At 28.0% G+C, this 15103-nt stretch overlaps 1 protein-coding gene across 1 annotated transcript in view; it reads right to left on the bottom strand.

Moving 5' to 3' along the window:
- Nucleotides 1–15103, bottom strand: part of LOC117169417 (nephrin) — a 456412-nt gene that overhangs the window by 41907 nt on the left and 399402 nt on the right. The window contains exons 4-5 of the mRNA XM_033355788.1: nucleotides 7002–7190; nucleotides 1130–1309 (exon numbers count right to left, since the gene is read on the bottom strand). Of these exons, the coding sequence (XP_033211679.1) occupies nucleotides 1130–1309; nucleotides 7002–7190 (369 nt within the window). The remainder of the gene's footprint in view (nucleotides 1–1129; nucleotides 1310–7001; nucleotides 7191–15103) is intronic.

Raw genomic sequence — 15103 nt, 5'->3', positions numbered from 1 at the left:
CATGTCTCGCTACCGTATAGTACTGTCGGTACAAATATGGAATTATGTATTGCCATTTTAGCTTTGTTTGATATATTTTTACTTCTGATAAGGGGACCTGCTTTACCAATAACCTTCTTACCTTCATTTATTCGTCTATCTAATTCCTCATCTATCTTCCCATCCCTAGTAAATAAGCTAACAAGGTATACGAACTTATCAACTTGTTCAATTCTCTCATCATTTAATAAAATATTGCATAGTGTTTTCTCACTCTTTTCTTCGAACACCATAGTTTTTGTTTTACTTGCGTTAATTTTGAGGCCCATGCTCTTCATGCTTGCATCTAGTTTATTCAACATTCTTTGTAAGTCTTCGATAGACTGACATAACAACCTTATAATCTGCGAACGCTAACCCACGTACCCTTACTGTTTCGAGATCCACACCCTCTTCGTCGAAGAGAGCCATTCTTAAACACTTGTCCATAAATAATATAAATAACCATGAAGACATAACACATCCTTGTCTTACTCCTTGAATAATATCGAAACAGTCACATAGTTTCCCATTTACACTTACACTCGCTTTGCTACCTGTATATATTGTTTTTATAGCTTGTAGGATCCATCCATTGACTCCATACTCTTTCAGGACTTCCCAAAGTTTACTTCTATCTACCTTGTCAAAAGCTTTCTCTAGGTCAACAAATGCACAGAAAACTTCTTTTCCTACTCTCAAACTTTTTTCTGTTATTTGCCTTAAGCTAAATATTTGATCTGTACATGACCTTCCTAACATAAACCCACTTTGAACTTCCCAAATCTTTGCTTTTGTTATTTTCATTACCCTACGAATAAGTATTTTTGAATATAATTTACTTACGGTGCTTAATAAGCTAATCCCTCTGTAATTATTGAACTCGCTTTTATCTCCCTTTCTCTTGTATATTGGTACGATAATCGCTTTTTTCCAATCGTCTGGGACGTCTCCCATCTCGAAGCATAAATTTATCAATTCGCACAGTCTATGTGGTATGCACGCGCCACCGTGTTTAAGCATTTCAGCGTTAATAGCGGGGAATTTGTTCGTAAATATTATTACATTGGACTTAAATTAATACAAGAAATGCAGAAAGCACAAAACTTACAGAAAACTGAAAGTTTGACGGTGGCTCTCATAGGTCTGTCGATTTCAATTGCAGGATGTTTGGCTTCGCAAGTATAAGGCATGTCATCATCTTCTGGAGTAGGAACAACCGTCAATGATCCAGTCGTATCAAATTTCATCGGTTTTTTCTTATTTTCTTGAACCCTCAGAACTTCCTTGTCTGAAAATAAATCATTCGCACATTAATAGTGATACAAATAGCAAAAGTTTATTACCTGCGTTATAAAACAAAACTCGGAGAAATTCGATAAATCCATTTTAATAGAGAATGGAGAATGTGATACTTTTATGAGAGACGAGAAAAATGAAAAATGGTTTTCCGTGTTGCTTGAACACTGAACGTCCATTTGTCAATCTTTCTCGCGAAATATTACTTCTGAATTAAATTTTTAATATCGTGACGAAGTTCTCTCCTTCTGTAGAAATAAAAATTCATTTTCTAGGAATTCATCACCTCGAATACAATTTAATATTATTTAGAATAAAGCTAAATTTCAAAGACTATTTATGATCCTGAAAAACCTTGGGAGATTTAGTCTTTTTGTTTGCAATTTAAAATAATAAAGGATGCCAGGGTTACCGCTCGACCGGGGCAACTGGGTATCTTTTCTTTTTTTAGAAATTATTTACAATTACTAGCATTATTCTATCATTGATTATGTCATTATTATATAAATTATTTTAGTATAGTTCATGAATTTAATCATTCAGTATCGTCCATTGTAGATCAATTAAAAATTAAAAGCGTTTGAAATTGAAGATTTTCGACAAGAAACGTTTTTGGTTGATCAAATGTGAATTCATGGTTTTCAAAAAAGATCTGTGCTTTAATTATTTATTTAAAGTAAACAATACTTGATTTTACAAGACGATTCTATAAGCCCGTTTAGAATGAAAGAATTGACTGATTTTAACGTTAAAACTTGAACTCCTTCAATTTAAAAGCCTGAGTAGCTAAAAAAAATGTAAACATACGATGGAAGGGTTATAAAATATTTCCAATTTTTAAATAATGTCAAATAAATAGATTTATAATTAAACGCTTTAGTTAAATTTCAAATTATATTCAAATATTGTTTCAGTCTCCAATATTCCATTTTTAACCCATTCAATTAAAAACATTTTATTACGAAAAAGAACAATTATTTAATATTGAGCAATATTTAACTGTTCATTTACAACGAGCATTATGAATCAAATAATCAAACAAATATAATTTGAAAACGAATGGTTTCAAATAGAAATTCTTGAATCGTTAAAATTTTTAGAGATGAAAATTAAAGGTTGAACGCAACAATGTTAAATTTTGAGTGTAATTGTTGAATTTTAATATATAAATAACAATTGAACCTTCAATAGTTTACAAGACATTCAAGCGAGTTTAAGAGATATTGAGAAGTTTTGAAAAGATTCAAAGTTAATTTAAAACTCAAAATGATTGAAAAACATTTTTAACAAAATGTAAATTTTTGCAAGAATGACCCATTTTTCTTGACATTCCTAGAAAAATTGAAATGATTGATTATTTTGAAAATTTCAGGACAATTTCTGTAATTTAGCAGGATTTTTTTGTAAAAAATACTCAAATAATTTTAAAAGATATTTAGAAGTTTGGAATAAATTTCAAAAACAATTTAAAATTTGAAAAGATTTAAAGAAATTTAACACAAAATAAAAAAATAATTTAAAAAGAATATTGAAAAAACAAGTTTTGATGCATAATTAAAAATTGAACAATCATTAATCTGAAACTACTTAAAATAAAAACAATTCAACTTCTAATTTAAAAAGTTTGATCGTTCAATTTTTAATGTTTCTGGAAATTGAGCAGCATTCGAATAAAAAAATTTTGAATTTAAAAGTGTTTGATCTTTAATTTTAAAAGTGAAAAATGAAAAAAACTTATAATTTTACGAGTTTTTTTTAAAATTTCAATGACCGTGAAAAATGTGTACCAACCGGAAAAAACCGGGATTTTTTTGTTTGATTACAACGGCGACTCTGAATTCGCTTGAATCGTTTTAACTTTTCACAAAGGGTGAAAATTGAAATCAGTTGCGATTTATTATAGCAAACCAATATATTTTGAGAGAAGTCCGCATAACCTGCCTGGAAATGGAAAACTATAACGTGAAGCAGAAAGCAGTTGTTAGGGACCACTTAAATCCTGCTAAAAGCTTCCGGGCAGAAGCTTTTACCCGTTTGCGCATTTGTCCTTTATTTTACAACGTGGTTGAGACAAAATGCCATTGCCTAAAACAATGAGAATGTAACTGACAAATTCCTTAAATAAGTACAATATAAAGGTAAAAAGCAAAAAGTTGAAATTATCTATTTTTAAACATTTTCGAAAAAAATTACTTCAAAATACAAAAATTTTTTTTCGTTCGATATTAATTACAACACGTGCTTAAATTACAATACGCGAGATGAAGCAGACCATTATTTAAGTTTTTTTTTCATTTTTATGACAAATGTTTAATTTAAATCATTAAAAATATTTTTATGTCGAAATAATAATAACATGTACTTTTTAAGAGGTTGGATAATTTTTCTGAAAACTACTTGAACTAAGCGAGTACTCGCTTATTTTCATAAATTAAAAATGAAAATCTCACTTTTTCACCTCAAAGCTCTTAAAAGGAAAGAACATAAGCTTTTTTTTTAGATAAAAACTGCCTTTTTAAAAAAAAAACACGAATTTATTTTTGATTTTCATTTTTGATTTTCATTTTTGAAGGTAAAATATATATTTAAAAAAATGCTTAAGATCAATAGAAAGGGCGTGAAAACTTCGGTGGAAAGTGTACTAAATGATTTTTTTTCTCATTATTAGAAGAGTTAAAAATTGCGGAAATAGACGATATTCATGTAAATCCCAAAGTGCTCACTCCTCCCCTTCGGTAAATATTTACCCACATGATTAAATTTTTTAGCACATTTTGATTTTTGGATAGAGTACATTTAAGAAATAATGCCCCAAACATTGAGATTTTATTATTTTATTACTTACAATGTAATTAATACAAAAACTCACTTTAAGTTTATTTAAAATTATTTTGACTATAAACAATAGTGAAATAACGATTATTTTCTTTCTGACAACTAACCTGACTTATTATTTAATATTATAAACAAAGAAAGTCCTCGCTTCTCTGCAATCAATAAAGGAAAGTGATATACAAATATATTTGAAAACAGAGAGAGTAATATTGGAAAATATAATGAAAATCCGAATACAATTTGTAGTACAATGGATGCAATCTTTTGACACGTAGCAGAATGGGAAATGCAATTCTCATTCGTCGAAATCAGACCTTTCAAAATAAATTCCTGATTGTATTTTTCTGAGATATAATGAAATATGAAAATAACGAAAAGAGAGTACATTGAAAGTTTGTCACTTAGTAGCCAAAGCAGAAATAAATTGCTTTATCATTTTATGAGATTAAGGGCAGTAATTTCACGTATCCAATTAAAAAACCTCGGTGTTCAGAATCAATATAGCTAAAGAAAAAAGCGGAGGTGATGAATCGAAAATCCACAACTAGCGAGAAGACTGCGAAAACTTGCGATGACAAAAAAAATGAAAAAAGGGCTTCTTTCTATTCTATATCGCCGATCAATTGGTCGGCACATAAGTCTGGCTCGGTTCCAGGATCCAAAATCAACGTTTCCTCTTTTATCGCTTTTCTAGTTCTATACGTATATCGCAATCGCTGGTCATCTCTTGGGACGAATTAAAGCCACGCCAGTGGAAGCCCGTGCAATCGTGTTAATGAAACATCAAAAGAAAAAGTATTACTACTTTTAATCTTCCGGTACTATAACGAAGAATTCCTAGTAAGAATTAAAAAAAAAACCAAAAGAAGTCGAGCTATTAATTAATTTTGGGGGAAAATTAGTAAAAGAAAAAATAAATTGGTAAATTGAGGAGTTTGGTTTTCAACATGATAGGATTTCTTCACTAATTCAATAACGAATTATAATTTCGGCTTTGAGACAGAGGGAATTTTCTAAAAGATTAATATTTCTGAGTTGAGGCAGGTAATAAATCAAAGAAATATGAAAAATCTAATTCTTACTTTGAACTGGGAATTTGAGAGAAAATCATCATTCTCATTTGGAATAGAGAATTTCCCAAAAGAATTATAATTCTGATTTGGGAGAGCGAATTTCACTAAAGAATGAAAATTTCGACTTTGAGACATAGAATTTTTTAAAAGATTTAAAATTCTGAGCTGGGATATACAATACGCAAAAGATGTATAATTCTGACTGGGATAAAATTAGAAATTTTCTTGAGGAATTATGATTTTACTTTGGAAAGGCAATTTCCGCAATGAATTACAATTTTTACTTTAGGACAGGGAGTTTTCTAAGAAATTGTAACTGACATAGAACTGGGAATTTCCGTAAAGGATTATAATTTTCATTTTAGGTTTACTTTAGGACAGGAATTTTCTTTAGGAATATTATAATTTTTACTTTAGGACAGGGAGTTTCCGTAAATAATTATAATTTTACTTGGAACAGGAAATTTCAGAAATGAAAACAATCGTGACTTGGTATATGGATTTTTTTTAAGAATTACAATTCTGAGTTTGAGCAGCAGTTTAATCGTCGCCTCCTTTCCATATGAGCCTATGTGTTGATAGCGCCCTGAATGAGACTATTCTCTATGCTTGTACACAGCACAATCGTCTCATACACGGCGCTGTCAGCAGATACATTGAATGGAGGCGTCGAAATAAATTAAATATAAAAAAATCGAGTAAAGAATTATAATTTTGACTTTGAAACATGGAATTTTGTAAAGTATTATAATTTTTTCTTGGAGCAGGTAATTTTTTTGATGGAACGGAAAATTCTTGAAAGTAATATTAATTCTGATTTATAAAAAGGCAATTCATAAAAATCCCTGATCCAAGTCAGAATTCGACAGATTTTGGAAATCCCTTGTCCCAAATTAGAGTTTGTTTGAATTAAAAAATGCTTCTTTTTACAAAGAAATATTTGATAAAAATCGATACTTCTCTTTTGAAAATTTAAAAAAAAGCGAGTTACTATACTTTAGAATTATAATAGGAAATTTTATAAATAAATATAATTTTATCTTAGAACAGAGAATTTGAGAAAATAAAGGTAATTAGGACTTGGAATAGGGACTTTCAGTTAAAAATTATAATTTATACTTTGGGACAGGGAATTTTAGAATAAAATTATGATTTATGCTTTAAGACAGGTAGTTTCTGTAAAGAGTTATAATTTGACTTGGATCAGGAAATTTTTGGCATTGAACGGATACTTTAAAAAAGAATTTTAATTTTGATTTAGAAGAAAGAAAAAAATCCTTGTTCCATGTCAGGATTATAATTCTTTTATAAAACTCTGTTCCAAGTCAGAATTTTTACCAAATCAAAAATCTTTAAAATCTGTTAAAATGGTCTGAAAATTCAATTAGCAATTGTCCGGGAACTGACCGGGAATTTCAAATCATTCCTCGGGCAGACATACTGGTAAGATGTATAATAAACACATTAAAATAATTAAATTACTGTAAATTGGCTTGATATAAAGTTTGAAAATAAAGTATAAAATATACATTATAGGAAAAATGTCAATAAATAAAAATTTGGTAAAAAAAATTACACTAATTTTTGAACTCGTGATTTTATTGCTGATAGTGGTTGCATTTGATGCTAAATGCGTACAAAAAAAGTTTTACCCCTCTAATACATGTGGATTGATTTTGAAATCCACCTCATCTCTTAGGTGTTGAAATGTGGTTCACCAAAAATACTTTGAATTCAATTACATAATAAAAAAATGTATTATTCTTCAAAACTCACCATCTGCTACTGGAATAGCATCGACACTTGTATCGCCTCCTTTGATTGGTACATTTTCTCTGTACCATACGATGGCAGCAGCTGGTTTAGCCATTCTGACTGTACATTCTAAGGTCAATGTATCCCCACCTTTTATTTCTATTTTTTCCTGATGTGGATGACTTGTAATTTCCACCGATTGTGGAGGTGCTGCAAAAAAGAAAAAAATCCCTATTTATTAATTTAATTTTAATAACATTTAATTGTTATTACTTTTATTCAGATTAATAAATAAATATTTCAATATTTTAAATATATAAAATAATCTTTTATTATATTTTATTCAATAAATATTCGTATTTTCCATATATTGCAGCCACAGTAGTAAAAGGCATATATATCCAGCCTATGCTTTGAATAGAGGATATCGATCTCGTGAGCGCAAGTAGTGTAAGGCGATTTTGGTCAGCCAATGCTTAGGGAAAATTGAAACTGGGAAAGCAAATTCGTGTTTTCTTTTTCCAACTAAACCAGATTATGTAGAAAGGAAAAGTACTTTTACTTGTTAAAAAGGTAAAATAAAATTATCCAATCCGATACGAAATCGATTCAGTAGTATTAACTCGTTTTGGTCAGACGAGAGTATACAAATAAAAGAAATCATTCTACAGCTATCTTAATACGATCAGATAAAAGTTTTTTCTTCCTTTTTTATATATAAGAAATCCATCAGAATCTCACGAATTTATAGAAAATTTTAAGCTGATCATGTGAAAACTAACAAGTCCTTGAAACAGGTTAAGTTAAATTTATATATGATAATCAAGGATGAACATGTATTTACTTTTTTTCTAACACTTTTATAAAAATGATAATATTTTTATAATTAATAAAAATTGATATCTTCATTTCAGAATTATTTTTGTATATACAATGAAATCGTTGCATTTTTGTTAAAAAGTACCAACTGACGACGAAATAAACTTACATAAATTAGACATTTTAAATGACTCTTAATATGTTTCGAATTATGATTTTTGTTTGAAAATACCTAGTTCCGATTAAAAACTCCAACCTAACCTAAAATTTAAAAAAATATATGAATCCGAAACTGTTGCAGCTTATTTTTATTATTTAGATTTTTTTTCAAAATACATGTTTTCGGGTTGAAAATTCCACTATTTGGTTAAAAATTCAACTTTTCTGTAGAAAATTCGCCTAATTGACTTAAAGATTGACCTCTTCATTAAAAACCGTAACTATTTTGTTAAACTTTTTTATTTATTTATAATTTTTTAAATTGAAAATTTAACTATTTCAATTTGGATTGAAAATTCATATTTTTGTCTATATCTCAACAGTTTTGTTGAAAATTTGTCTGGTTGGGTTGAGAATTAAACTATTTTAATAGAAAATTCAACTATTTTGTTGCAATTTTTATCTTTCTGGACTGAAAAATTGTTCTTGGCTAAAAATTCAATTTTTTTGTTTTGCTTATTTGGTTTAATAACTCAAATACTTAACTGATTTAATTTTTACTTATTTTTTATTTAAACTTTATATTTTACTTGAAAATTCATTTATTTGATTACAAATTAATGCATTTTTTAAAATTTGTATTTACGAAATGAAAATTCAACTTTTTTATAGAAAATTCGTAGTTTGGCTTGGAAATTAATCAATTTGTTAGAAAACTTAACTATTTGGCTCAAAGTGAACGCTAGTGTTAAAAATTATATTTTCGAGTTGAAAATTTAACTTTCTTGTAGAAAATTCTTCTTTTTAGCTTCAAAATCAAAGAATTTGGTTGAAATCTTCTGTATTTCTTGACTGAAAAATCTTCCTTCGTTTAAAATTCAACTAGTTTTTTAAAAAATTGCTTCTTCGGTTTGAAAATTTAACCACTTGATAGAAGTAGATTTAATTTTCAAAATTTTACATTTAAAGTATAAAATAATTTCAAGTTACTAAAAGCCAATCAGGTTCTAACAACAATGATTGCCAGATTTTCAAGACATATCGTTAAATCACTTTTCTTAAGATAGAACCTAATTAAATTGAACAATTTATAAACTAAAATAACATAAAATAAATCAATTTTAAAACGTTTCTAAAATTAAATTCTTAAATTGATAAAACTTTTTATGAGAGATCATTCTTTTTGTAAAAAAGATTTGCTTAAAAATAAAACGTGGTAAATGGTAACACTTGATTATGATAATATGCATTTCAATGCAGTGCGTAACGTAGTTTTTTACTGCAGCCGAGCAGTTTGAACTTGATGTCAAGTTTTCTCCAGACTAGCAGTCGCGTTATCGAGAATACAGGTTACGGTTTGATTCAAGAAATTCGCTTTCAGCATATTCTGGAATCTCTTGCGATTTGAGAATATAATCTATTTTAAAAACGAATATGCTTGTATTTTAATTATGCAAGTTATTAAATTCCCCACGAAATTTGTAAGATGTAAAGAGAAATATGTAGCTTAGTAGTTTTTGTTATAAGCAGAGTACTCGAATATGAGATATTCTCGTAATATGAGAACACGGGGTATCAGCTAAACTAAGAGACCCACTCTGTTGGTTCGATCAATAACTTGTAGCCCTTGAAGAAAGAGTAATTTCGTGGTATAGTCCATTTTTCATTGGGCTTCTAAAGATTATAGGCGAACTTTTTGTGAAATCGATGGTGGTCGAGTTCTTGGAAGGGAATTCTTTAAACTCTATTTATTATTCATTAAATATGTATTTAGCAGTAAAGTTTGTCTGGGGTGATGGGGATTGAATAAGTAAGTAGGAAAATATCGATAGTGTTGAAGTTTTTCATTGTACAGGTGAGGAATAGTAAGTGCATAGTTGCACGGTGTGATTCTTATAATATGAGATACCTATGGTTTTTATAACACTGTGGCTGCGCTGGGGAAATTGGTTAAAAAATGTTTGTGACTACTGCAAAAACTAAATATATCTCAATAGCAATAAATTTATACTTCGGAAACATAGAATGAAGTTTTTCATTAAAAATAATACTTTATTTTGCATTTTATTAGCTATTTCTTGGGGTATCTCATATTATGAGAATAGTTTGACGAGTTTGGAAAAAGCACTTTTTTACATTTTTCGTATTTTCAGCATCAACAAAATTTTTAATAAAATTTTTTATTTTAGATTCTTATAACAAACTAAATTTCCTTTAAAATTACCTATATTACTTTTCAATTTAGTACATAGAAATCCGGCAATCACGCCAAACAGAGTTGGTATCTCATATTTGGGTGCTCTCATCCAAATATATTTTGAAAGCTATTATTAGGGCTATATTCAGATGTCTCCTTATTAATATTTTTTCCCACAAAAAAAGACCAATTCACTTTCTTTTTATGTCACAAGATTCAATTTCATCCCTACACTTTGTAGATGAACATTTTATGAAACGTGTTAAACACGAAAAGCATCTATTAGCAAAATCCGGTCGAGGGGCTTGCAGTAATTGAGATAAATTTACGAGTCCGGTTTCTGTCGACTAAAAATCTAATAAAGAAGGCGCCTTTCAACGCGACAGAGAGGAAACCTCGAAAAGAGGAAACCAGTATTAAACTTAATGAAATCTCCCCTTTTAAGGACATCTTGCTTTTATTTGAAGAGTCTTTAAATATAAAAGTTTATTATTTTTGAATTCTTACCTAAATATTAAATAAAATACAATTTAAACATAAATGAATGAGAAATCTATCAATAATTGTACATGGAGACTAATGAGCCTGCTAAAACAAATTTTTTCAGTTAAAATAAGGACGCATATCTTTTCCGTAGAGCTTATAGAAGTTTCAGAACTTTAAGCAATACAAAATACAAAAATAAATGATAAAATAATAAGCAAAGATTAGTTACTATTGTGCCTGGCATTTAATAAGGAATCAGAATATAAAAAGAACTAAAAAAAGGGAAAATAGCGTAATTTTATCATGAAAAAAGGCGAAACATAGGGGAAAGATTGAAAATTTATTTTTACATTTACAAAGGGATTTAGAACGATTTCTGCCAATAGAGAATTTAATTTTAAAAACTAGATATATTTAGATCGTTTCATAATCAAGAATATTTTCTTAAATATTTTATTTTGAAATCCGCCAAACAGACATTTGTAAATTTTTCATTGGTAAGATTTAGAAATGAAATTTGAGATTGTTCAACATAGTTCATAAACAGGGAATATTTCATTTTTTAAATATATGAAGTATATCGTGGCAAAAACTGTACCCGGAAAAAAATTTGTTCTATGATTTGAAGAATTAAAAGAATATTATCAGTTTCTTACTATTTTTTTTAATTCTGAGATTTTTATAATTCATGACTTAGTCTTGGAATCCAGATCTTCGTTTAAAATTTGTTTATAAATTGTTTTAACGGTTTCAGCCATAAAAAATTTACTTTCAAATTGGCCAACAGTAAATTTGTAGAAAATGTTTTCTCTGTGAAAAAAACAACCATTTATTAAAATTAAACTTTTTTTAAAAAATCGTTACAAGCAATAGCAGGATAAGATTCTATTTAAAAAAAGTAAAAATAAATATTGTTTTTAAGTTTTAATGAATTATCATCATCAATAATTCTATTTTGATTCTTAAAATTATAGAAAAAATCTTTTTTTCAGATATTTAATTTTGGCACGGCAGTAACCTTAACTTTATACATTTCAATTCAATTATATTATTGTTTATTATTTGTATTATAATAATATTTTTTATTTTTGTACTTTATTTATTTAATTGCTTCAATATTATGAATATTAATTTTACTAGATATTATTATTAACAAATTAATAATTAACATTTCAAATTTGAATTTAAAACAGTTAAACTAGTTTTAATTATAATTCTTTAAGTTAAAATAATATAAACTTTCACTATACGTAGTAGCATATTCTAATTTCGAATAGAATGATTTTATAAATATAAAACGAACAATGCTATAGTTTTTACGTCCATTTAATAATATTCAGGAAAGTACTGCGTACGCAGGGGAATAGAGGAAAGACTGATCCCTGTTTAATGCAAGCAGTTTCCTTCCGCTCCAGAGTTGTCTGATTTTTTTCAAATTTTCTTATGAAGTTTCTAACCGAAACTTTTATATGTTATCGAAGAAAGGAATGCTGATTGTGTACGTATTTAATTAAGTCACTTAATGGGAACTTTCTTTCTAAGGAACTGTAGCTTCTAAGATATTTCTTACTAAAGAAATGCGTTCGAAATAACGAAAAAGCTTTATCAGCTTCTTTGTATAGAAAAGCCTTTCTCCTGTCGTACGATGGAACGTTTGACTATTTCAAATAACCACTTGGCTGAAAAGCTTATTTCTTACAACTCTTGTTTGTTTCAATAGAAGTCTAGTAAATTAATGCTTGTCCGGAAGTACTTCACTCTCATTCAGACAAATGAACTTTTCCAATTTCCCCAGTTTCTGCAAGCCCTTTCTTTGATCCCTATTCTTCTAACACAACGAGAAAAGGGTCATTAATTATTTTTACTTTATTTCGTATACAAATAAATTAGATCTAAAAATATAGATCAAACTACAACTTAAATTATGCATTATGAGTTTCTTTTGTAATCTATCATTTGTGATATAAATAAATTAATATTTAAGCATTATTTTTTGTTTATAAAGCGAATAGTAGAAAATTTCGTTCATTTTAACGTTCAGAGCATCAAGTAGGTACATTAAAATATGAGTAAATAACATCCTTTTTCTATCTTTTTTCAAAATTTTTGACGTTATATTTTTCAAATAAAAATCAAGACTGAAATATTAAATACACGTATTTTTCAGAATTAATTGCAAAATTACTAAATAAAGTTTTTCTCTCATTTCAAATAATATTTTCAGAGTTGTAATCACGTTTAAATGTCCCAGAGTTATAATATCATCCAGTAACAAAACAGTCTGTCATTAATTTTATTGTATGGATTAAAAGTTTAGTTTTTATATTTGACTAAACTAATAATTAAAGATGGTTTAATTTACTTCAAGACGTGAAACTATAATTACATTTAAAGTGTATTTTCTAACCAAAATATAAGATTTAGAAGCTATAAAAAGATCTCACCACAATTCGATGTCACCCGGCAATACGGCTTTATTATTGAAAGAAATATATTTTAATGGGGATTTTATGAAAGAAGCATTGATAAAAATGTATACTTCTACCTGTAAAACATTTGACAAGTAGGCTAATCCAGACTAAAAACATTCCTTAAAATGATAAGCTTTGTATAGTATAACTTTGTCATCCAGTAACCCTAAACTAAGTTATTTGGAACAAATGAAATTATTACAAAAAAGAAAAATAATCGATATTCCGCTGATTTTTTAATTAAAAACTATTTGAAATAAATTTAAAGTAATTTTTTACTTTTATTATTAAGTTTTGCAACACGAAAATATGAAACTAATTGAAGTTTTAATTAAATTAAACTAGATAATTAACTCTCAATGTAAAAATATGACAAAATAAAAATTATTACAATAAATAAGACTTTGAAATTGATAGAAATATTATAAATTGTGACAAAAAATTGATATCTATACTGAAATGGCATGGAAATCCTTTTACACTCTGTGATGTCCCTTGGAATCATTTAAAATGATCACGTGACCAGATTCCTACCTTACCCTCACTTTTTTTATTTCCCAACTTATTTTCACCCGAAGGGCCACATCGAGTTGGAAATTTGGGATAATAAATAAGAAGCACTAAGAAAGGTGGGTCTGGTCCTAAATTTTAATAATTATGAAAAATGCAAAAAAAATTATTTACAACAAAAAAGTTTTTTTCATAATTATAGAAATTTAGGACCAGACCCACAATTCTCAGTACTTCTTGTTTAGTATCCCAAATTTTCAACTCAATTTGGCGTTTCGTGTGAAAATAAGTTGGGAAATAAAAAAAAGTGGCGGTAAGGCAGGAATCTGGTCACGTGACCCATTCCTCATATGGCCTTGAAAATCATCATAAAGTTTGAGACATTTTTTTCGATCACATTAAATTTTTTTAAGTTCTTAAGAAATAATGTAAATAATATCAAATCCCAATCTGCTTCTATAAATATTATATACGAACCAAGAGTACAAAAAATTAATAAAATAATTGTTTCTGATCATTATTTAGTTAATTAATGATATTATAAACAATAATAATAATTAAATTTTAATGTTAATATTATAAGCCTCGAGAAGCAGACTTATTATCGGCGAGAAAATTCAAGTCCTCTGGCTTTGACGTTAAATAAGTAAGTTAAGAAAAAATGTTAGGTTAATAAAAGAGGTATCATTCTGAAGGTGCAAATGTTGCTCGTTAATGATCCGAAAAGTAATATTCCAAAAAAATTTTGTTGCTTACAGACACGAAAATCTGATGAAAAGTAGGGAAATTTGATAGCTTTTAAAAACAGTGAACGTTGAAGCATCGTTTTTTTTTGAAAAAATAATAGGAAAAATCTGAAAAAATTCATGGTGGTACTTTAAACATTTCTGAACAGATTCATTAGAACTGAAGATAGTTTGGTCGCATATTTATTTACAAAAAACAAACAATTATTAATATTTTGCAAATTTTTCAACGGCAATCTGTTCAGAAATGTTTAAAGTAGCACCATGAGTTTTTTTCAGATTTTTCCTATTATTTTTTCAATAAAAGACTATGCTTCAAAGTTCACTGTTTTTAAAAGCTATCAACTTTCCCTACTTTTTATCAGATTTTCAGAACTGTAAGCTACCAACAATTTTTTGGAATATTACTTTTCGGATCATTAAGGTACATCATTTGCACCTTTAAAATGATAGCACTTTCATTAAGGGGGAATATACACCTGGATGCGCGAAAAAATGCGATTTTCGTGAATTTTGTTTAGAAAGCCTATACGAACTGTCGAATAGATTTTTTTTCTAAATGAAAGTACTCACCATCGAGAACATTTTTAATTTGCCATTTTTTTAATTTATAATATTAGATGAGTATATATCTAATTAAAAATTTGTCATAAGGACAACCGCAGGATTTCGCCGGGAGCGGGTGTTAATCTGAAAAATTGCACCCGCTTCCAGCGAAATCGCGGTAAAATTTCA

Source organism: Belonocnema kinseyi, chromosome 3 (assembly GCF_010883055.1).
Source record: "Belonocnema kinseyi isolate 2016_QV_RU_SX_M_011 chromosome 3, B_treatae_v1, whole genome shotgun sequence".
Taxonomy (NCBI): Eukaryota; Metazoa; Arthropoda; class Insecta; order Hymenoptera; family Cynipidae; genus Belonocnema; species Belonocnema kinseyi.
This window is presented reverse-complemented; position numbering and strand designations above follow the sequence as displayed.